The 24,492-nt window shown below is 37.4% G+C and overlaps 3 protein-coding genes across 6 annotated transcripts; 1 reads left to right on the forward strand and 2 right to left on the reverse strand.

Annotated features, from left to right (window-relative positions):
* Positions 1-22: 22 nt before the first annotated feature.
* On the reverse strand, positions 23-4,034 carry LOC145497276 (amine oxidase [flavin-containing] B-like). The gene is made up of 4 exons (XM_081477103.1): positions 3,141-4,034; positions 1,910-2,244; positions 1,109-1,383; positions 23-544 (listed from the first exon to the last, which is right to left on the reverse strand). The coding sequence occupies exons 1-4, from the start codon at positions 3,822-3,824 to the stop codon at positions 303-305; spliced, it is 1,536 nt and encodes a 511-aa protein (XP_081333229.1). The 5' UTR covers positions 3,825-4,034; the 3' UTR covers positions 23-302.
* Positions 4,035-4,376: 342 nt separating this feature from the next.
* On the forward strand, positions 4,377-6,779 carry LOC145497283 (copper transport protein ATOX1-like). The gene is made up of 3 exons (XM_081477109.1): positions 4,377-4,481; positions 5,326-5,398; positions 6,480-6,779. Exons 1-3 carry the CDS (start codon positions 4,470-4,472, stop codon positions 6,605-6,607), a joined length of 213 nt encoding a protein of 70 aa, XP_081333235.1. The 5' UTR covers positions 4,377-4,469; the 3' UTR covers positions 6,608-6,779.
* Positions 6,780-8,968: 2,189 nt separating this feature from the next.
* On the reverse strand, positions 8,969-24,273 carry LOC145497274 (stromal interaction molecule 1-like). 4 transcript variants are annotated; one of them, XM_081477099.1, is made up of 11 exons: positions 24,103-24,273; positions 21,604-21,716; positions 20,164-20,275; positions 19,282-19,393; positions 16,745-16,860; positions 15,431-15,608; positions 14,641-14,731; positions 13,919-14,005; positions 13,176-13,340; positions 12,373-12,473; positions 8,972-11,090 (listed from the first exon to the last, which is right to left on the reverse strand). In XM_081477099.1, exons 1-11 carry the CDS (start codon positions 24,191-24,193, stop codon positions 10,268-10,270), a joined length of 1,989 nt encoding a protein of 662 aa, XP_081333225.1. In that variant the 5' UTR covers positions 24,194-24,273; the 3' UTR covers positions 8,972-10,267. The 4 variants fall into 4 exon arrangements, with proteins under 4 accessions (XP_081333224.1, XP_081333225.1, XP_081333226.1 ...); XM_081477100.1 differs by lacking the exon at positions 24,103-24,273 and adding an exon at positions 23,955-24,096 and having other exon boundaries at positions 8,975-11,090; XM_081477101.1 differs by lacking the exon at positions 24,103-24,273 and adding an exon at positions 21,903-23,912 and having other exon boundaries at positions 8,975-11,090.
* Positions 24,274-24,492: the final 219 nt, after the last annotated feature.

Below are 24,492 nucleotides of genomic sequence, written 5' to 3' on the forward strand. Positions count from 1 at the left end.
AAAATGCTGGAGAAACTCATCATTGCCCTGAGAATCTGCTTAAAACCAAATTTTAAAATGTGTTTTCTAACTTCTTTTGTTTAGAATTTCAAAATGTTTTGTAGGATAAAATTAAACATACCACGTATGAATTCAATATTAATAATGTAGAGTTGTTTCAAGAATAAATAAATTTGGTACTTTCATTATCTGACTGTTTGAGAGTATTTTTTTGACCAATACTTGTGAAATGAGAGCTGGGTATTTAGCAGTTCTAAATAATACAGATTATATATTTCACAAGTTTCCTATCTACTTGTTTCTCATTTTAAGAAATGTCGCAATGAAAGGCCACCAGCTAAAGCGGCAATTGCTGTTACAGTGGTAAGAAACATGGGTACAGTTGGCAGCCAGCTTTGAAATGTCGTCAGTTGGCAAGGAACAGGGGGGACTTCCTTTGACGGTGGCTCAATTTGGTGGATCTCTTCTGCCGTTATCTTCCCCATTGCATGGAGCACCTCCCTTGCAGCTCTCTCCCCTGCCTGAACTGCACCATCCATGTAACCTACCAAGCAGGTGTTATGTATGTTAGAAACATTTTGAGACCTTAAAGAACATTATCTTTCTCTCTGCACACATTGCAGACCTATGGATAAATAACAGACATTGAGAAAAGCTTTTTTATTACAAAGGGACTTGCTTTATTGACCCATTACGGTATCATGCTTGTTAAGGGTTATTTGTGGAAATTTTTTCATCAAAATCAAGGGAAATTCTGCAAATATTTAAATTTTTTACGCAAGGTCTCTCCATTGTGGCAAGTCAGCTAATAGTATTGTGGCAGAAGAGTCTCTAAAAACTTTAAGACGGGCCAAAGGAATGTCAACATACACTGTTGAAGTAGTAAAAGCCTTGACTATAATATTTAGCAATGCACCCCATAAGTTTCCCTGTCATTAAAGACTGATGTCAGTTTTCCACATTCTACAATGACTGGCAAAAACCTAGCCTGCAACTAGACTCGCACCTTAGATTATTAAAATCTCAAACTGCACCTAGAGGACAATCTGAAGTGTCATCTTATATATCTCTTGTTCTGTAGCATAGAAAGTGTCGCATATTTTCTTACCCGACCAAACTGTAGCAGTTTCAGTACCAGCAAAGTATACTCGACCAATTGGTTCACGTAAGACTTTGCAAAAGCGAGTCATTACACCGCATGGCATGATGCTGACATAACATCCCCCAGAATACTTCTCTGCTGGCCAGTTCTTGTCAACATAATGATACGGTTGAAGTGCCTCTTCACTGTCGAACATCTTAGCGTATTGTTTGCAGGTTGCTTTCTTCCTTTCCTCCTGGGTTTTTGAACACCAGTAACGAGCTTGGTTGCCAATAATGAAACTGAAGAAAATGGAAGTGAGCTAATTTAACTTCTATTTATAAAGTATAAATCAATAGGCCATTTCTGATTTACTTTGTGCCTCTGTTTCAAAATGAGTCTTCAGGCAAAACCTTTCATATGAAAATGAGATTGATTTGCATGAAAATGAACGTGTTGGCGGAACACATTTCATATGAATGGTTCAGCATGAAGACTAGTTTTGACACAGAGGCAAAAGGGAACTTGGAAATAGTCTAAAGTATTCAATTGCTCATATTTGTACTAGGCCAAACTCAAAAGGCCTGAACACCTATTTACAGATTTGCATGTTGTTTTCATTATTTTGTCTACAATTTAATTACCAGAATTCCTTTTGTTTTTCCTTTATTACTAAAAACTTGAATTCTCAGTGGGGTTTAAAGTAACAATTGCCCTAATTAGCATAAGAAACAGAAAAAGTGAAGGATTCTGGCAGTTGTAGTCAAATGACGCCATCATACAAATCGCCTATTGGAAAGAAAAGTACTGATATCGATAATAACTAACCTCATAATTGCTGGATAAGACCCATCAGGCTTTGTGTCGTCAACAGTAACATAAGCAGGACTAGAGTCGGAAATCAACACCCCATTGAATCCTTTTTCACGCCAGAATGCCTTCTCATAAAATGTAACTGTCTTGATAACTGAACCCATGGGTATCCTCTGGATCAGTTGATTTTTCAAGGGAGGGAGGGGTGGGTCAAATGAAACACTGTTTAGAAGAGCCTGGGGCATAGCACTTATCACGTACTGTGCTTGGTATTTTTTGCCATCTTCACAGGTAACAACAACATGATCAGCATCTTGCTGCAGGTGACGGACTGGGCTGTTCAAAATCACCTAAAACCACAATAAAGCTGATATGATGAAGTTCTGATTCAGTCATGTTAAATATCCCTATTCAACTAAAAAATAACTTGAAGGAAATGTACTTGAGAAGGACTTGCCTAGTTTAGGGGTATATCTCAAAGTATCTGATGAACATTTCTGGACTGAACTTGCTGGTCAGAACATATGAGATGGGTATGTTAAAGGGCTCATTCTTTTGATCAATGATAAAGATCGCTTGATCAGGGTTCATCAAAGAAACCAATGAATCCTTGACCAGAGTACTCATCTGTTCCTTTGATGCACCATGATATGGGTGATCCTGATCCAGATCATCCCAAAGGATTACACCAATAGTTGTTGAATTATTGCTCTAAAATCCCCACCAAAATCTGAATCTTGTTTCGTGTTTCTTGTAGAGTGAAGGTTACAATTATGCCATATCTGTAAAGCATTGTTTGGAGGGTCAAGCAGGAGCACCTTTGAGGGATGAGAGACATCCCATCCATTCTATAGTACAATGGGTCTTGTCCAAGTACAAAAGATTTGACTGTTTCCCTTTATAAACAGAACTTAATTTTCATTTCTACTATATGTGGTTCCTTGACTCAAGTGGCTTGGGTTGCCTGCGGTTTCACAAGCATTGAGTGAACACGTTATCACTTACCTGGCTTGAGAAATTCACAAAACTCACTATCCTTGGATAAAAGATTTGTCAGGAAAAGTAATAAAACAGACCAGATTTTCAAATTAATAAAATTTCGTCAACAGCCAGTAATCAAATTTCGTGACTCTGGACGTGGCTTTAGCTATGGGCAAACACCCAAATTATAAAATCCACCCTTCCCCATAATAAAACAAACTGTATTACACGTACTGCCAAATAGCTACATGGAAACGTTATTTACCCTATCTCCGAGCTTGTCTTTTAATCTGTTGCTAATTTGTTGAGACCCTCCGTTGAATTTCCTTTCCTGACCGGCATCCTCAATAGCAGCGACCCTAAGAACTCCATCCCCTGACTTGAGGTACCACAGATAGTACAACAAAGACATATCCTCGGGTTCTGCGGCCATAGCATCATTGTAGACTTGTACCATGCGCTTCTTAGCGTAATTTGTCCAACACCTCTTATCAAGAAACTCCTTTACCGTCATGCTATCCCATTGGGAAGCTTTTGGCGCCTTCCAAGGTTCGTCCAGGGGGATTTCTGCGCCCATTTTATCCAAAGTACGAATCATGTTGTAATAATCTAAAATTGCGACAGGATTCCACGTCGACATATCTCCAGAAAATACTCGCCTCTTTCCATCCAGAAACTCAACAATACTGCCTTCATTGTATACTTTGTAAGTTTGAACTCCTAACTCTTTCGCGACACGTAAAATTCTGTTCTGAGTTGGCCCAACGTACGCTCCACCTAAATCAGCGTATTTAAATTTGGGGTCTTCTAAAGTGTTAGTTCTTCCTCCGACACGATTTCTTGCCTCCAAAACAGTAACATTCACGCCATGTTCAAGAGCAAGCAGTTTAGCTGCACAGAGACCGCTTATTCCGCCTCCAATAACGATGACTTCGACCGGTTTCTCCATCTTGGACCTTGCAAGTTCACGTTCACCTCCGCAGGTATCATTTGCAGGTTGCAGGTTGTAGGTTGAAGGTGGTAGACTTAGCGTGTCTGTTACATGACACTGTTTACAATCGCTCCGTGAGGTGCATAAACCAGTCGAAGCGATGGGAGGAGAGTATATTCCTAAATTCGATGAAGCGGGTTAACGAAGCAGGGGGTTCGTCGAGATTTTGCTCTCGCTCCAATTTACGCGCGGCCAGAGTGCGGAAGGAACGGAAAGGGAACGCTTGTTTTGGCTTGGCTGACTCTGCTCCTCTGTGGACCCCTATGAGATGGAGAACGTAGTGAGGGGGGAGGGGGCGCGGGTGAGTTGGAATTAGAATTCAGGGTTAGTAACATTTGGTTTGGTTGGCCCCTTTCCTATCGTTAAAAGTAGCCCGAAAAAAACATACATACATGTATTTCTATGCGATCCACAGAATGACTTCTTTCTACTCTAAGCCTGCCTTCACAAAATTTCGACTGGTAACGCTGCCCTGCCTCACCTCCCCCCAACACTACTCCAAGGCCTCAAAGTAATTTTGTCAGTTTGCTGAAAGGTTTGGACGTTCACGACATTCAATCTTTCTACCCTCTCTCGCGGCTGTGCTCAATTTAGCGTGCTGAAATGGCTGCTGTTGTAAGTATCATTACTTATCTTTGTGTTGATTTAGTTTACCAGGATCTAAAAGATTTTCCTGTCCATTCCGGGGGAAAACAGCTTCCTGCTGTTTAATTTTATTGTAAGCAAGCTTATCATACTTCAGCAAGACATATTTACATTGCAGACTAAGTGATGAAATAAGAAGAGAAGGCATTTGTCGAGCACGATTTCTTTATTTGATCCCGTGTTCTATTTATGTAGAGTTTCTGTTGTTTATGGAAACCTGTGGCGACCGAATACCTTACTTCTGCAATCCGTGTTCGACAAAGGAAAGCATGCTTCCCGGATCAGAATTTAGGACGTGGCAACAAAGAATCAAAGTTGACTGACGATTAGTCTTAACTGATGGTTTTTTTTCTGTAGACGCAGATCGTGTGAATACTGTTATTGGGTTGTAGACTCTCCGTCGAGTTTACTTGTAAAGTTTGTTTGTTTGGAAAAATCCGATAAAATAAGAAATTCGTTCTTAATTAAAGAACTGACTTTATGTGGAGGAGGAGGGGTTAGGGACCGGTTCATTTAAGATCCAACCCCCCAAATGGTTTGGGGAAATTACCAAAGGAATGATTAGACTTACAATCCTTTAAAACTTAACAGACCTACCCACCACTGCTTAGTTCTCGATTTCCTCAAACAAAGATTCCATCGTCTAACTACAGGCTACCATCTGCTTACATTTTCAAGTTAAAAACTGTTAGATGTTAAATAAATCAAGTTATTATTCACTGACTGGGATCATTCCTTCCGTTAACATCTTATATTTCAATGTTTAACACTGCCTTACTTTTTACCAAGGGTAATTTTTCTCTCTTTACATCAGCGTCATGAGTTTCAAGTGGAAATGACCTGTGAGGGCTGTTCAGGAGCTGTTACCCGCGTGCTGAACAAGAAAGGTAAATACCCTAGGCCACTGCCACCCTAGAGTAAAGTTATCTTTGTAATATCATCCTGTGAGAGAGCTCACATTAATTTTGGGCCTCAGGTCCTGGGGGCGGGGGGGGGGGGGGGGGGCACTGCCATATATGGGCTATATGGGTATGTGCCACTGTGAAGGGTATGGTTTTCAAGCAGTTTACTCTAGGATAGGGTATATAAATCAGAGCATTTGGGTCTAGAATAGGTTATCATTTTTCACAAAACTGACTGGTTGGTTGAAGATTTTATCTAGAGTAAGGAAACCAGGAATTGCCTCTCAAAAATATAAAACAATCAAATCGGCAAGTTTAGATTTACGCAATTAAATCAGCCTCAACAGTGTTGATAGATGGGGGGATTTGGGGAGTTTACTCTAGTATAGGTTAGCAAAATTCAGCTGAACTAGCTCTGGTATAGGCTAAGGGTTCCAGGGTCCAAGCGGCACATCCCCACCCAGAAATTCCCAAAGTACCTCCCCCAGGCCTCAGGTAAGCAAGGAAGCTGCTAAAACTAGTCAGCAAGTTAAGCGACTCTGCAGGGAGCCCCCAGGGGTAATCCCTTAGGTATATGTGGTCCCAAAGGGTATGGTCTTTCAGCCAACTTGGTCATAACTAGGGTATTGATTTTGGCCTTTTTGGTCTTGAATAGGGTATGGTTTTAGCACTCTCGTCTTGAATAAATTGGTATGTTTCTTAGAAGAAGCTACTTTTTCGTCATTATCAATAAGACCGTCAACAAAAGCCTGTCATAACTTATGTTTAGGGCAACTGTGCCAGCCGCCACAGTCATAAATAGGGTATCGAATTTTTGGCCAGGTCTTAAATAGGGTAGCAAATGATGCAGTTTTTGGTCATAAACAGGATAAGGGTTTTGGAAGTGGGCCACACACCCCCATCCAACTCTACTGGGAGTACTCCCCTGGGCTTCCTCCCCACTTTGGTCACACAGTTTTTATATGACCCAAAGGTGGGCCTGCTTGTAGGGTATGTAATTTTGGAGAAAGGTTTTGGTGTATACTGGGAATTTTGTGATGTCACAATATTGTGTTAATTTCACCAGGGGAACAGAACATTGAAATCAACATGGACAAGCAACGTGTTTATGTGACATCTACACTGTCGGCAGATGAACTCCTGGAGACAATTAAGAAGGCTGGGAAAACATGTTCCTATATTGGTGTAGTTTAGAATGCAATGGGCATGCAACATTTGTCTTGATGTGATCACCAAAAAGGAGTCAGTTTATTGCTTTATCCCAGAATAGTTCCTTGTAGCAATGCTAAAGGATAAATGACTTGTAGAGTCCAGTGCAAAATCAAGTAAAGAAACATTGTAGAGGTATATAAAGATTATAAACGTTTTGCTTCAATTGTGTAAGTTGAGTTGTGTTAGAGAAATCTGCTGGTAAATGTGGGAACCAAACGCTGCCACCCTTGGGGGCCCAATATAAAGGAATAGGGATAAGTCAGAACTTTAGCAAAGAATGCAGATTTTTTTTTTGTAAACTTTCAAAATTGGCTGGATTTTGAGATATTTACAATTCATTGTGACTGGAAATTTCTAGAATAATCCAGGACTGTTTAATATTCAAATGTACATTTCTGTCCTTCCTGAAGTGGGGATCAGGTTTTGCCCAAATCTTGCAGTAGAGATATACAAAACCCCTTTAGCCATCCTTCAGTACAATGACTTCAATATTAGTTTTCTACAAACCGGCATGCTGATGACCCCTATTTTCTTTGCCGCTTGTTCTTCAAAACTAAAGGGCACAATATCAAACAGAAAACCTCATTGTGAGAGGTTAAAATATCAAGGTCACAATTTATGTTTACATGTATCCCATGCTTTCAACAACAGGGTGCTAGAGTATAAAGTTCTGGGTACTGGTGACTCTGGAACAAGTACAGTCTAACCTGTCCATAGTTAGTACCAAAAATGCAGTGTTGCATGAATAGGACTTGAGGGTTCTTTACAGATTACTTCAGGGGGTAGAACTTTTTATTTCATTTCCATTCTCATACTCCAGAGTGGCCACCACTGTGTTGTATGTTCAATCAGGATAACATGTAGAAAAGGATGAGTCCCTGACCAACTAAACACTCAGTCAATTTTATTCTCAAGTTCCTACTGATCAATCACTTTTGTTGTTCAAAGAAACAAGTGAACAAGATTTATAAAAATCCACTTTATTGAAACCAAGATGCCCTAGAGAAAACAAAAGCAGCTCTTATTAATAATGCACACCCCAAGCTGAATGGATTGTTAGCATGAATGCGATCCCCTTCCCATTTCCAGGGCTCAAAAAAGTGACATCCAGTAAATTTTCCTTCTGGGCAAGTAGCTTTTCATTCTCACTTGTCCGATGAGCAACAGACAAGCCCTGATCTCCCTCCCTTTTTGTGTCCCACCCCCCTGCCTACCTATTTCCATCCTTCTGACCTATCCCTCACCCCACCCCACCCCCTGTCCACCTCCCTTCTTCTCTTCCACCCAAAGGCCTCTCTTAGGTTCCCCATTTTACCACCTCCTCAATTTTAAGTTACAGTACTGTTCTTTTCAATACTCTAGGTTTGATCTCCAATTTTCCCACTGATAAAATATATTAATTTGCTAATAAATTATAGTTTTCTTCTGAGTTTTGTTTCAAAATACTCTTCTAAAATCTTGCAAACTTACTTTAACTCATGAACCAAAATGATTACGACGAAATCCAATAGGAAATCAAATAATTTCAGTTTTTAGTGGACAAAAATCTTGTACTAGAGTAATGTTGAGTAAATTAAAATCCTTCTTGCATTTTCTAAAACCTAAAGCTATAAATAATTGCCTGGAATAACACAAAAACAATTTCCTACAGGAACTCAAGAAAATAAATTTCAAAGTTCATAGAAATTGTGCAAATGCAAGTACAATTTCATCATCATTGTCATTTCACCAGTACTTTCAAGTGTTTCATATATGAACTTCAAAATTTGTTTTTGGCACTTGGTGTTGTTAAAAATGATTTCTTTTGAGAGAACAGAAGTTTGCAATATGATGCAGATAATCTAGATACAAAGTTTTTGTCCACTTGTTACTCAAACTTCTGGTGGATTCTTCCTTAAAACAAATTATGTATAACAACAATAAAATTCTGATTTTAGCCTCCCAAGACATTGTGATCCAATTAAAAAAATGTCCTGACACTACGAAGTCTTAAGTTACCCTGGCAACTTTTAAATTTGCAATTGCTTTTCCTCTTAACAACCAAAAATGCGTACACCATCAATAAATAAAACAAGAAAAAATTCAACAAAAGAAAACTATCGTAAACTCTATTCAATTTGTTAAAACCACACTGACTGAACACAAAGAGGGTTATGCATCTTTGCATAACAACTATTATGGAATCTTTTTGTGATTAAAAGAAAGATCTCAGCCACTGGGGCACAAGAATGATACCCTGTGGAATAGAAACTTCCTTCTCCTCAAGAGGAAATCTCTACACAGGACAAACTTTGCAAACAACCAGTAGAAATTTTAGTTATTTTTCCTCTAAGGATTGAAATCAGAGAATCTTGCAGAAAAATATGGAGGTTTCCCCTCGATTGCTTCATAGTGAGAAGAAAACGGATAAAATACCAAAATACCAAACATTAGCTCACTTCACTTCCTTCTTATAAGTTAACTCTGCCATAAACACTTGCAAATAACCAAGTGAGCTATTGTTTAATGGTTTGAAAAACAAAATACATTCCCAGACAATGAAATACACAATCTCTGCTCATGATCCTGACAAGGGCTGATGCTAGTCAGAACAACAAAACAATTTGTGAGTCACCGTGTTTACTGTTTTCTAAATATACCATTAAAATATGTTACTTTAGTTGCTACGGCTATCAAATGTAACTGTGTCAGTATCACTTTTCCACCCCTGAGGATTGCATTATGCATCATTCTTTATTCAAAGAACATGGCAGCTTCACTTAGGACTTCCTTCAACTAAATTTCCATTTCTTTTGTAAATTTACCAAGCAGTTCAAAAGGAGATCTCTAGAGCACACTGCAACAGGATAGTCCTCTCATCAGGGGCCTAAATGTGTATAGTAATAATGGACCTCTTGTGAATAAAGTAATTGATATGAGGGGACAATATTTCCACAGATACGGACAGTATGGATGACACAAAAAGTTCCAATTTTAAAAACTTAGTGCCCTGTACACCTGAATGTTATTTACTTACAAACCTGAGAATCTGCAAAAAAACTATCAACTTTGTCCCAATAAAATCACAATATGAGAAATGGTGGTTTTAAAACATTTGTACATACCTTGGAGTAAATTCTATGTAACCATGTTATATATATTACATATCTTAACCAACAAATAAACCTTTGTACTGTACACATAGTACTTTGTAAAAATGTATCACCTTGTTAATAAGTATAAATTTTGCAACTAATTTCCTCTCTATTTTCATGTCATTTTAAAACAAAATAATTATTTATACACTAGTTAAAACCCTATATGTAATTGGAGAAACTTGCACCTTCACAGAAAATTTTTTTATTACATCCTCAATGTAGATCCAGCTCTTCCCCAAAAAGGAACTAGGCACAGCAAATGTACTTGCTATCTTTCAACAACTCTGTTTGGAGGATACAAAGTTCTACAATACCAACATGGCCAGTGGGTTTGCAACAGCACTTGGCCAAGACAACCACAAGCTGCTACTGCATCAATTGCAGACAATCTGCAGAAGTTTTCAAGAAAACAAGCTGCTTGCAGAAAGGATCACTGCCAAACACACGCTGCACAGAAGTAGTCAAATTAGGTACATACCCAACACTAGCTATCTCCTGTTGAGTTTCATCCTGATTTTAACTTTTCCAGCGACGTGGCAATTGGTGCATCTTCTCTTTTGTTTGCTGGGTTTCTCTGTGCCTTTGACCTGCGAACTGCTGACCTCCACAACCACTTGACCTTTCTTTTGGTTTCATCATCATTTTCAGGTGCTGAAGAAGATTCACTTTCGGTGGTAGAATCTTGTCTCTTTCCAAACCAGCTCAATCTTTTTTTTGACTTCCCAGTTGGTGACTCGGATTGGGCACCATTCACAGCAGGTTCATCTTCTTCTAACTGTCCAGAAGATAGCACTAACTGTTCTGGATGCTTGCCTGATGTTTTTGATTCTACTACATTTGTAGCACCATTCATAGCCTCTGCTCCTAACTGATGGCTTGGATGACTATCACTCTGATTAAAAGACACATCTTCTGTTTCTGGTGTAATATCCTGACTGCTACTGTAAAGATCATCACACTCTGGCCCAGCCGAGTTTTTTTTGGGGGTGGAAGGCTTGTTTTGATCATTAAGTAAACCTAAATTGCCAGTAGCAGTGGAGTACGTGGGAGGAAGATCTTCTTTGCTTTCTATTGCTGTGTTGACTTCTGAAATTGTTTTCCAAGGACTTGCACTGGAAGAGATCTTTCTTCCTGAGCTGACTCCGGCCACATTAGCAACATTAACAAGAGCTTGTGCTATTGCAGAACCAGAGCGAGAACGTGTCCCATTGTCTTTCCCAATACCAAATGACGTCTGCGACATAATCTGAAATCCACACAGTGATTCTATTTGAGACCACCTTTGCTGCCTCTCCTCGAGCTCATTGGTAACTTCAGCAAGACCCGATCTATCAAAAAACAAAATACTAGAAGTAAGTTGTCTGATCTGAAATGTGGATTACATAACATATGACAAAAAATTGAGGTAATTATCTCATCCACCTACTCACTTTGGTGGGTTTGCCCAGCTGCTTTCAAGCTCTCTACTGACTGTTTTTTTTTTTCTTTCTAGTTATTACAACTCTCATTATTTAAGGGCCCATTAACCGATTCATGCGTGCGCTCGCGCGCGTTGCTAAGGAGGTGAAATTTCACTTCCGGTCACTTACGTCAGCCTGAGGGCGGAAAATAAAAACAACTCAAAAACTTGCAAATTCGCTCACATTTTAGACGTTTTTCTTTGTGTTTCGCAAAATGCAAAGTAAAAAAAGTACAAGCAAAGACAAAATAAGAGAAAGACAGAAAAACAAGAGCAATAGAAAGAGAAAAACGAACTCTGTGTGGCTTTGTTTGATCTTACCGAAGTGCACTGATAGTGTAAATTGCGCACGCGCTGATAGGGTAACTTCCAATAGATATCGGGCACACTTCCGGTTTCTTTAAATGCTAAAGGAAACGCAGTTTTCATTAAATTCAGCCTTTTTCGACGAATTTCGATTAAAGCCAACGTTGGCAACATAGCTATGCATTCCTTTTTCGAAATCATGCTTTTTTCAGAAAATTACGAATTTTTCAATATTTTGAAATGCTCTCAAAATCTGACCTTTTAGAAATTAAACAAAATCCATGCATAGTGTAATGAGGATTTAAATTAAAATACTAAATCAATGAAAAAATCCCGGGAAAGTAATTTGCCTGGGAGCCTTTGCATTTTTTCTGTATTAGTCTCATGACCATGGGCGTGGCCTGATGACGTCATCACTAGTGTTACTGATCAGGAAAAAGTTAAAACACATGAAATAACTCTGAACCAACTAAAAATGATGAGGTTATATGAGACTAAATTTTCCCTAGCAATAGCTCAAAAAGATCGGTTAATGGGCCCTTAAGATTTTATCAACCTCCCTGCTCCCCTGAATCCCAGTTTCTTCTTTAAATAATGAGGAAACCAGTAGTATTACCTTCTTCACAGAATTTTCTAGCCTGCTCATGGAAATTATTTAACACAAATTAAGGAAAATACAAGGACTTTTCAAAGGACTTTTCAAAGCCTAAGCATGGGACAAACAGGACAACAATGTACCAGTTCTTGCTATGTGAAGTCACAAGGTACATGTAGATCATGTACAGACGCCTGATCAAAGAACATGAAAACAACAGATGATGATTATAGAAGAATCAAAGCTGTACCTTGCAGCGAGAATCTTCTGATCAACTTCGTCAATGGACAGATCATGAGCCAGGCGAAGAGATCCAATCAAGCTAGTTCTTTTCTTCTTGATTCTCTCGCACTAATTACAACGAAACAAAAGAGAACTCTACATTAAGTTACTATCTGTAACATTGATGCTGCAGAAACTCCTACACAAGTACATCATAAAGAAGGCTACGAACACTGAGCTGACATGGCAGGCAGAGACAACAAAGGAACTTGCTTCCTGCATAATTATGATCTTTACACGACAATTGATGACCTTTGAATGTTTGAAACGGAACAACCACCTTCAGAGTAATCTTGTCACCATAAAAAGCTGATTAACTTCAATAATCTGACTTTTAATCTAACTTTAAAGTTCTAAATCTAAATCTCACTCACACAATGTAACAAATTTCCATTGTGGACCAACTCTCAAGATATATGTCAGTGCAACCGATATTAGGCAAAGTGCTGAGTTCAACAATTTACAAACATAAAACTTCACACGGCCTTGAAAACAATTATCAACAGTAAAACACAGACAAACTCCGATTTCTTCTTTCAGGGAGGGCTGCTGTAACACAGGCTATTGTGTCCCTTATTGAGAACAAAATTCAACATATTCAGCTTCTGTTAAACATAATTTTCAACATTTTTTTGAACGTATTATATTCCAGACCATAATTTACAAATACTGCAAAACAATCTCAGAGGGAGACTTGAACATAAGAAAATTGACTGCATGCAGTAAAGCATCTGACTAGTCCGTATATGAGGACACAGGATCAAAACATACCGCTTCTTTTGCTTCCTTCATTTGTTTTAAAGCGACAGCTCTTTTATGATGAAAGTGCTTAGTTTCTTTATCAAATGTCATCTGAAGCCATTGTTTGAGAACTGATGGTGCCTTCCATGACTGGTACTCAAGCTCTTTTTCAGCCTTCCTTAATGCTCGGCGAACCTAAAGCAGTGTCACCAGAAAAAGTGTTAATATTGTCTCCAGTACTTTGTGTTACATTTTGCTTTTTTAGGGGGAAGGGGATGGGAGACCCAAGGGTCATTGACATTTCCATATATGAGCATTTAGACACCTTACTCAAGATAAATTACGATCTCCACACATGGGTATATACTGGTACTAGCAAATGTTTAGGGGAGACTGCAAATTAAAATGCTCTGGGGGTAAACAGCAATGGACTAGCATCTCTTCTCTCATCCATGAAGAGAAGCAACATTCCTAGTCTCCACACACCACAGACACAGATCAGAGTTAAGGCACCTAAACCAATAAGCCATCTCAATTCTTCTTATCCCCAAGACTGAAAAGATTTTATCCTTTAATCAGTAGTCTTTTGGAAATGCTCTGACTACTTCTTGTTTGTAGATATGTCTAGCGCAACTTTGTCATGCCCTCCCACGTGCCCAACCTGTGGGAGAGGATTCCATGCCCAGATTGGTACACGTACCCGGTCATCCAGCAACTGAGGTCATGGTCATCTTTGACTCTGAAAGACAAACCTAACTCTCCTAATGACATACCTGTGCCAACTCCTCTTCTGCAAGCTTCAGCTTTTGCATTTGTTCTTCTGTCCCTGTGCGATTTTCAGAGAACAGCTGGGCTTCATTCTGTTAAATGAAGTCAGATTGCAAATCTCGATTTCACTTTGATTTGATTTTTGGTCTACGGGAACAAATTTGCATAAAAACAAAAACTGGGTCCACGACATTTTTTATCATTTCCCTAGCTTCACCACTGACATTTTTCACCCTTTTCGCTTCATCAAAATGCCTTGCCTCTGTTTTGGTACTAATGTAAGAAGATAAACAAAATAACAGGAAAATACCAGGTGTGACATTTGACTGTTAGTATTTGTAGCTTAAACTATACGGATTTAGGGGGGAATTAAACTTAATTTGGCCTCACATGAAAGGGCTCAAAATGAGTGTTGGACAAAAACTTTGAGCCTGAACAATAAAATTTGTATTCTGTGAGAGGATATTCTTCTGCTAGTAACACTCTCAATCAGCCAAGAATAGAATATTACATTTAATACCAGTCAAGTTTTTGGCTGATCAAGTCACCATTTCGGATGGACATTGTCTGTTGATCAGCCATTATTTTGAGCCTTGCCTCAGGATTCAGATTTATCAGATCAGTTTAGAATAGAATAATATCATCAAGTCTTTGCAGAACATTCAAGAACATTTCTTGGTTTGTATGAATACATGCAATAAGCAAGTTGGCTTTTAATAAAAAATACCTTTGATATCTGTATCTCTTCATTAAGCCTTGCTTCCAAATCAAGTTTCTCTGCAATAGCTATTTGATGATCATCTTCAGCTTTAGCCAACCTGAAAAAGCATCACACAGACACATTAATACTCATTATTGTTGCTGGGTGTGGTACTTCAGTCGTAAAGGATTACTGAATAGATAAGGTTTCTAAACTTTGACATGAAACTCCCTTCCATGGTTGTTATGTTGTGTGAATACAAGTTAGATAATTTGTTATTACCTCATCTGGTACCAGACATACTGTTGAACCTCTCTATTTCAAATCAGGTTAACTACCTCTAACCCCCTGCTTTCTCAAAAGGGAACCATTTTCCCATGGATATGCTTTTTCAGTTATTTACTACCAGCTATCTTATTCAAGATCAAAGGCTTGATAACTGTAGGTCCGGAACAGAATGTAGAGGTGGGGTATTTTATTCAGTGGCGATTTCTACTCAGCAAGATAAAGTCTGCCTCAGGCCAAATGGACTACACAGCCAGAGCTTGTCATGGTTTCTGTACAATTAAGTGACTAGGGGTATGTCTACCCCCTGGATGAGATGCTAGTCCACAGAAGGGTTACCCCCAGCATTAAATTCAATGGTGGAAAGAGGCACTGTGAGAGTATTAATTAAATTTAAGTGTCCTGCCCAAGAACACAACACAATGACCCTGGCCAGAGCTTGAAGAACCCAGAATGTTCCATCCAGAGGCCAGTATGCCAACCATTGGACTAGTGCACCTCTACTTCCTGAAGGGGTTTCAAAAAGCATTACCTTGTCTGTAACTCCTGAAGACCATCCTCAGCCTGTTGCAGTATTTTCATGTCTTTCATCATGCGTTCCATCTGTTCTTTGGCTTTACGTTTCTGTAATACAGCCATCCAGCAACCAACCGTAGCAACCAGCACAGAGAATGCTACAACGACATCCTTCAGTAGACTGTGCCCTGAAACTGAGGAATTATGTGTAACAGACTTCATTTGTACATGTCATTAATCCCACATAAAAAGGTAAAGTCTGTTTCAATCCTAGGGAATCAGTCGGTGGCACAAGGCAAATGGGGACTAGTATTGCTACGACCCCCTTTATGGGAGGCAATAGTCAGTCACAGGTTAACATGGCATTTTGATAAGTTTCCCAGCAATATTTATTAGTACCATTCAGGGTGAAGACAGGCACAGTGAAACGCAAGTGTCAATCACAAGAACAGAGCTGAGGATTGTACTGTTAAACTGTTTTCTTATTAATGTCCCTAGTATTAACTTGGACCCTGCATTTCCTTGACTCCTGCAGTTTATTTGAGCAGTGTATGTGTTTATCAAACAGGCTTTAAATTCAACTCAATATTTTTCCGGCATATGTTTAGCCATTGCTTAGCTTAAATCATTCCATTAATTTTAGAACTCAAATAACTGCTGGAGGGACTTGTTTCATCACTTACATGTATTTGCCACTGGTTAACATGTGTGACCACTAAAGAGTGAGCAACATCTTTCTGTCTTACATTTGTTACAAGTACATGTAAATCATTTTATCATTTTGTTTGAATTCACAAATCGTTTCCAATAGCACTGTGTACAGATCTTTTTCAAAGTTACATACAGTGTATCATTACCACTGAGTCTCTTTTTTAAACTGCCACCTGCAGAATTCCTGAATGAAATTGGCCCATCTCCAGAATTGAAAAGAAAAATGTTGCAACAAATTACATGTACTGTACATACATAAACCAAAACAGAAAAAAAAGATCTGCCTGAAAATATTTACCAGAAAATAAGAAAGAAAACAATTATGCTTAGAAACTGCTCTAAGTTATTAAACAACACAAAAAACGCTGCACAGATCTATTTAAAGAAAATTATAACCCCACCCTTTAGCCGCCTTCTATCTAATGGCTTTGATAATCTTGACGATGAAAACCTTTCCACAAAGTATTTAAAATGATTACTTTCCACAGCAGAATATCTTAAGATTCAAAAAGGCAATAGCCATGATCAATTTATGGGAGATCAAACTCCAAATTTTAAAGCATGTTGCTTACAATTGTGAACTCTGTAGAAAGCAAAATACAGATTTAAGTGCACCTACCAAATGGTGGTCCAAAAAGAACAATATCCATGGCACGTAAGCCGATCTTCTTGCGATGTTTTGGATCCTTTATTCCCAGTTCATTCTGCAGTAAACCATTCTCCTCTACTGCCAGTCTGCACATCACAAAATGAGAAGTTAGTCAGCTTCACTTAATTTATAGTACAACAGAAGCCAAACTTAACCCAAATATGGAACACAGCTACACCTTATAAGTGTGACTTTGTACTTTTATTGCAACATCAATGCATAAATACAGCAACTGTCCACTACAAAAATTAGCACAAAAGTATGCACTCATTTCTTTTTTTGATAAAGATCCTTCAAAAGTTTGAGTCAGTCCTTTCAGGAAAACTCTTAAAAAATGAAAGAAAATGATTCAATATGGGAAGATGCCATTTTGTAGACTAATCCAAGGTTTCTCATAACAGGATCACAGTAACAAAATGTATTGACAATTGAAAATTTAACCACATTTATAACAAACCACCTGTTGATTGTTGATTTCATCATAAGCTGTGCTATGCTCTTTGCATTCATTAATGTAACACTGAGTGTACTCATTCCATATACCCATATTCACAGCATTTTTGAAATTCACGGAATTCCAGATGAAGCTTCCAGCTAATGATTTATTTAAAGAAGCTTATAACAAACTATGGTACCTCAAACTTGATGTGCAATAAATCATTGAAAATTTAAACAGCTTTTTAACTAATACTATACCACAGCCGTAAGAAGTATCAATAAGGTTACAAATTTTACTGTGCACCTATAATTTTGTTTATGCCATCAAAATAACAAAATTTGAACTTTAACTCTGTAAAGCAGTTTTTTTAACATCAGTATGTAATATAAAAAGTAACAAAGCTCAAGGAAATTTTGACAACCTAATGCTTTAAAAAATACAATGATTTGACTGAGGATGTTCCCTGGATGGAACAAAACCCTGTAATCTCACTCTTTTGAATCAATACACAGTTAGGCCTCCAAATGTGAAACTGAACATACATGTACAAAGAACATCATATTTCTGTTGTGCACTTGTTTTGGCTGCTATGTTGGTTGGTGTACAAAGAGCTAATACACAAAAATGGCTGACATTGTCAGACAAAATGTATTTAAGGTCTCTTATTTGCAAAGTTACAGTATCTTTGTCAGTAACTTTAACATGAACATTTACCTCCTATCCTCAACATTTTACCCTGTTGTTTTATCTGATCTATCTTAAAATTTCTCCTAACTTCAGTTGTAGCTTTTATTATTTTGTTTTGAAAGCAAAACAAAAACTGAAAATGCCACTGACTGTGATTTTCTATTCATAACTGTGGCAGAGAACAATTTTAAAGAAATATTCTAGAACAAAAATCCTAAGTGATCCATATCATATCCTTTGAATAAGTTGCAATATGGTATGCCTAAATTAAAGAAAGCCTGTAAGTTATAAATTCAAACACCATTAACATTTAATTAGCATCAGCACTAGATACAAGGTCAGCCACAACATAATCTTTAACACTAAAATCTAAATGTACATCATGTAATTCAGTGTGTATTAATTTATACAGAGAAAAACTGTGACATAATGACATCCTTTCAGAGTATTATCAATGTAGGAAAACAATAACTGCTGAACTAGAACAAAAAACAATAAGTCCTAAACAAGAAAGATGTCTTTCAATTTAAATATGACCATGTATGTGGAACCTACTAATTATCACTTGTTGGTAGTGAACTTCTTATTGAGTCTACTATATAGTTTGCATTTTGCATGTTAGATGTAAATCTAGGGAAAGTTTGTTCACATTTAGTCCAAGCGATGCTCGGTTCCTGGTTCCTCTGTTTTTTGCCTTGTACGTGTATCTTAATCATCAGGTACACTGTAAATATCGTTTTTATCCTTTTCTTCTGGTATTTCCCTTGCTGTATGCTGCTATTTCCATTCTTAATGTAGCATAACTATTTCTATTATTTTTTGTCCTAGAAACTGCATAAATATAAGTGGTTAAGATTTACTTTACATTAAACATAATATTGCTGTTGTGTTTGCTACAATGAAGGTACTGGACACATACCGCAAAGAAGTTCAACAAAAAATAATTTACAAAATTGCTCAAAATTGTCAGCATTTTTATTTACTAAAGAACAAACTGAAGTTTACAGAACTCCAAACATAAACAATTTACTGGACGGTGGTGGACACTTGATCTATAAATTATTTAAACAATGTGCAAAAAAAGTCCTGTTCAAGAGTCCAGGACTAGTAGATTTTCCAGAAGGGGCTTGTGGGTTCTGTCCCTCACTTGCCTGATGGGCAAGTGAAGAAATGAAGAAAGGTTGGTGCAAGATTATGTGCAAAGATCAACAAAGAAACAAAGGTGACTTCTTCTGTTCTTATAATTTTCATTTGCACTTGCACATCAATATTTTAATGTAGCAGCACACAAACGACGTGGGACATTATTCCTACTGTGACGTGGCTATGCATTTTTAAGTATAGTAATTATAATAATTTTAATTATTTTTATGTCCATTACCGTGGTATAACTGATCCATTGATTCCTGCAGTACTGAAGATGTCAGCATATTGTGGAAGACGAACAGAATTTGTTAGCCAGTCAATGACTTCTGCATTGGTCCATTTGTGAACTGTAATTATAATAACACAAAATGTACTAAGTAAGTAATTTAATGCATAATATTAAACCTGGTTCACACTAGCAACATAACAACAACTAGACAACAAGGACAAGCATGCAACAACATAGAGAAGAGTTCAGTTTTCTCCTGTCATTGTTAGTCTTAAAACATTATTTTATATTCCCACTATGTTGCTATAATGTTGTCTTGTTAACAACTGTGACGTAAAAAAAAAACAATGTGAAGTGTTTTTTTCCTTTACAAGACCTTGCTGTTGTTTTGTCATTATGTCACTAGTGTGAACCAGGCCTTGAACATATAATGATGATTATGGTTGGAAAATCAGGGCTTCACAGGACAGTGTCACATTCCAAGGCAAGAAACATGGTTTGCAGTTTGCAACAAATGTATTTAGAGAATTATAATTGGAAAGCCAAATGAATGCAATTACAGTTACTATTACAAGAATGCTTCAGTATAATAAAGAGCTTACAGTAAGTACAGTTGTTTTTAAGCACAGATGTCAGTTTGAAGTTTATGGTCTTGTTTCTGATGCATTTCTCATTGACTCTTCCCCCACCAAAATTTTTATTGAATAGCTCTTGTTTTTATTAGCATAATCTTATTTACAAGCTGAAATTTTTAACAAAAGGTCATTAATTAATACAGGCCAAAGAAAAGAAAATAATTGTACGACTTCAGCTTTACATCTGCCTCTCAAAAACAACTGCGCTTTTAAAAGTTCCTTATTATTTATTAATACTGAAGCTAATCCTGACCATCACTCTGTATCCAGCTTTGCCAAAGTTCATCCACAGAGATCAAGTCATCATTTCCATGGAAGTGTGAGTGTCGTTCCTCATCAGTAACTTGTAGTTCATCTCGCATGAACTAATGATCAGAATTTTAAAAAAAAATCAAGAATCTTAGAATTACAACAACGGTACTTTTCACATTAATAAGTTTATCCAAGGTGGAAGAAGGAAGCCAATAATAAGCAATTTCCACATTGCTTTGGGTGTCTCTGTGTCAAAAACAAGTCCTAGCGCAAAACCATTCATATGAAAATGTCTTTCCCTTACAGGTTCATTTTCATGCAAATCAAACTCATTTTCATATGAAAGGATTCGTTTTGAAACAGAGGCACAAGGTAAATTGGAAATGGCCTATTACATTGCATGTATATGTGATGATCATGCATTTGTGAGACAATACAGCAACCTAATGGTTATTGTTGTAGCAGTATCAAGAATCAAAGATCCAGCTGTGAGCCTTGGCCTACAGTGTCTTTGTGTTGTCTTCCTGTGTAAGGCACCTCACTCTCACAGCCCTGCCACTCTCCCCCCAGGTGTAGACATATAAGTGAATACTTGGAAATTAAAAAAGCAACTCGTGAGTGATTTACATAGCGGGTGATTACTGTATCTGTTACTATCAGTTTGCTAGCTCCGTGAGTGGGTAAGATGAACCAATCCGGTGCTGTGATTGGCTACCTGAATGGGCAAGATGGTGCTATCTTGCCCATTTGGGATTTCCCGTTGTGTCCCAAAAGGAAAGTCTTCTTTATCAATGTAATAGATCCTTTATTGACCAAGCTTGTTTGGTCAAGATAGTTGGACATTGACCTCATTCTTTTTTGCATGTTTATGGACCTTTACTGTCTATAAACACACAAAAAAGAACTTGGCCAATATCCAGCCATCTTGACCTCACGCTTGGTCAATAACCCATATTTCCTTATTCCTATCCAGGGGACAGTTGACTAAATACTCCCTCAGAACCTGGAATAAAACACGCTCCAGAAAAACCAACATGGAACTTAAACTTATAGTCTTTCATCCAAGTTCTCCAACATAGAACTGGTTCATTTGGTGAATCATATAATTATATGAAATGTGTTATTAACTTTACCAAAATAATATCTTTAAATAGTGAAGTCAAAGAGTGTTTTCACTTGATTGTTAATTTAAGTAATTTGCATTTGCTTTATATAACTAAGTTCAGCAACTGGCTTTAAAACAGTCATGACTCGGTCGCACATTTTCCTACAACTTGCATCAGCTACCCATATTTGCTAGAAGTTTCATTGGTTCAATGGATTGCCCATTGAGATTGCTCAGAGAGATTACTTTTTAATTTTGGTTTCAAGACTCTCAGCTGAACATTGCTCTATCCCAGCGTTCCCTTTCTTACTCATAAGATTTGCTCTAAGCACTCACCTCATTTGATTCACTCAAGTCAACCTTTCCATTCCTATCATCATCCAAGTGAAAGTGTATTTTGGTGATGGCTTCAAGGTTCAACTTTTCCCTTTCTGTCAAATTTTCCAAACCTAAAACAGAAATCATACATTCAAGAAATGACTCACTTACACTGTATAATATAAGAAAAAGAAAGAAATAATCAAAATTTGCTGTTATTGAGTAAATTATTAGCATAGTATAAATGTAATTCTTTATTATATAGCTAGCTCTGCCAGCAGGAGAGATGAACCAAATCCAGCATTGTGATTGGTTACCTGAGCAAGCGAGCTGTCGCTAGAATCATCAGTTGTGCCCCGCAAGAAAATAGTGTTCTTTTTCCATATAATAAATCCCCTTTTGACAAAGCTTGTTTGGGCAACATGGCTTGATGTTGTCCTCATTCTGTTTTTACAACAACAACAACAATCTTTATTTCGTGCCCAGAAAAATTTTACAATAAAAACAAAAAACACGCAATGTGAAAAAATAACAATGAAAAACAGAGCACAGCCACTTAGAAATAGCTAAGGCTAATCGAGCTAAGTGGCTGGTCCAAGCAGAAAAAATATTGCATGTATTTTGCATTTTGCATGATTACAGGCTTGATTCCATCTCAGTCCATAAACATGCAAAAAAGAACTTGGCTAATGTCCAGTCATCTTGACTCATGCTTGGTCAATAGAGTGGTTTTACTTAACCCGTGAAATAGATAGTGGAATTGTACATGCCACAACTTTGTATTAGTTCCTACTATCCCCCTACAGTTAGTAATTCTTTTGTTTTCTAGTCTTTGTCTTTGTATACCATGCACTAATACTAGTTAGCAGAAAGTACTACACACTAACAAGTAGTTTCTGTTTCACGGGTTCAGTAAAATCACTCTAAAACCATATGTGTGCATTATTATTGACACTGAATGTCGTGATGTTGTGATGTTTTCTATTCACATCACAACAATGCAAAATGTTAATATATAATAGCTGTTGACATTACAAATGTCAAAATAGTAGTTAGCCTTTTAAATTAATTCATAGTGTATATTGTTATTATTTTTTTCCTTAAACATCTCACGGGTCCAGAATTCTGAATCCTTAATTGGCTTAATATTATGCCAGGTACTTTTTCATGATACGGAGCCTGGGTTACGGAACACATATATACTCTTGTTAGAAACTTTAGGTTTTGGTTCACGTTAATCTGTGTAGGCTATGTAAAATGAAAAAAAAAAACCACAACTCAGCAGTACAAAGACATCGATTCAGTAATGAAAGCTATCAGCGCAAAAAAAAACTGTTTTCCTTGCTCTTGCAATACCATATGATACAATACTTTATTTAACTTAATGCCGCCATTTAAATGGCTTAACTCAACATATTTTTCCAATTTCAAAATCTTTTGCTATTAGGTTTGGCATTTGCTGACTTAGGTTGGTCCACATCAAGAAAAATTTGTCCCTCAGAATTGACCTCGGCAACGTTTTTCTTGAAATGGTCCTTCCACTGGCAAATAACAGTTTTATACCCATGCAGCAGAGACAAAGTTAAATACATCCAGTTTACAACCTTTAGTCAGCCTAACATGTTTAATTATTTATTAACAACATCAGGAAAAACCAAGCCCAGAATACTAACAAGCCTCTTTTTGTATCTGCAATTTGCAATCGCAATTAATATTATGCCCTGAAATGTCTGCCCCCTACATTATTTAAATTTCCCAGCTTGACATGAAATAACAAGAGGAAAAAATAAACAAAGTTATCTGCAAGGGAAACAAAGATTGCTGTAATTATGCAAATTACAATAAGCTTAAGTTTCCTTAGCAATTCATGAAATGCAAATGACTCTGTGAACAATAAGCTTATTCTGGTACAAAAGGAATCTCTAGAGATTTCATAAAAAAGCTGTAAGCAATTTGTTTTTCCCTTAGTACTTATGCTCTATATTACTATGTTAGAAATATAGGATTTAGGATTTAGGCTTAAGATGATTCAAACCTAAAGCTTTCTATAAACACGGCTAAACAAGTTTGTGTGGCAGAAAAGTCATCTGTCCAATTAAAATTCTACATGTAAGGCTGGCGGCGGTACATCTTTACACTCTAATGTAAATAGAAGTTTCTTTTGCGAATCAAATGCTGTCTCAACAGCTATTTTGACACATAAAAAACAGAAAAGCCGAAGGTAAGAAAAGTGAAACTAAAGACAATTAACATCAAAATTCCTTCATAGCAAGTTAATGTTGCTAGAGAGATCCCGTTACAATCTGAGATGGTCTGAAGCTTGCATGTATACAGTCATCTTCAAGCACACATAAACAGCCATTACTCACTTAAATACGCGAATTAGCAGCTTCGGTCGATGGATTAAAAAAGGGTCTTTTCAGTCACTGCACATGATATTTAAGCTTACTAGTAAACTCGACCAAAACTGGCCGAGCTGTTCAAGACTGCAAACAGGAACAGAGCTTTGCGGCTTACCAGTGCTCGTTTGACCGCGACCCGTCTTGGAAATTCCACTCGTCAAGAAAACAACCAATAACAGTTTGATAAGGCATGATATCAGTGTCATCCTGTCTGCGGTAAACGTAAACCTCTTGATAAAAATTCGGTGCCGAAAGGCCGCTATGGGTCAACTTGATTCCACCATGTTTGCGCTGACTCGTTTTGATGACTCATGAGTCCTTGTACTTTTCGCATGACATGTCGGATGCGGAGGAATGACACGAAAATCTTCGTAAATATTCGGAAATTTTCGGAAAATTTTACTTGTCTAACTCCCTGTCTCAGCTCAGAAATAACTTCCATTTACAACATCAAAATTTCAGTAACTCAAAATCTTACTCTAAGCCATTCAAGCCAAATTACGTT

The sequence above is a fragment of the Orbicella franksi genome, chromosome 9 (genome assembly GCF_964199315.1).
Source record: "Orbicella franksi chromosome 9, jaOrbFran1.1, whole genome shotgun sequence".
NCBI lineage: Eukaryota > Metazoa > Cnidaria > Anthozoa > Scleractinia > Merulinidae > Orbicella > Orbicella franksi.

Excerpts from the sequence above, each read along its gene's own strand:
- LOC145497276 (XM_081477103.1), bottom strand. The coding sequence starts at position 3,824 with ATGGAGAAACCGGTCGAAGTCATCGTTATTGGAGGCGGAATAAGCGGT. Across the intron at positions 1,384-1,909 it reads TCTTATCCAGCAATTATGAG|TTTCATTATTGGCAACCAAG; the intron begins GTTAGTTATTAT and ends CATTTTCTTCAG. Across the intron at positions 545-1,108 it reads AACTGCTACAGTTTGGTCGG|GTTACATGGATGGTGCAGTT; the intron begins GTAAGAAAATAT and ends CCTGCTTGGTAG.
- LOC145497283 (XM_081477109.1), top strand. Across the intron at positions 5,399-6,479 it reads CCGCGTGCTGAACAAGAAAG|GGGAACAGAACATTGAAATC; the intron begins GTAAATACCCTA and ends TAATTTCACCAG.
- LOC145497274 (XM_081477098.1), bottom strand. The coding sequence starts at position 21,822 with ATGCTAATAATTTACTCAATAACAGCAAATTTTGATTATTTCTTTCTT. Across the intron at positions 13,341-13,918 it reads CAGAAGAGGAGTTGGCACAG|GTTCGCCGAGCATTAAGGAA; the intron begins GTATGTCATTAG and ends ACACTGCTTTAG. Across the intron at positions 12,474-13,175 it reads TGAAGGAAGCAAAAGAAGCG|TGCGAGAGAATCAAGAAGAA; the intron begins GTATGTTTTGAT and ends CGTTGTAATTAG.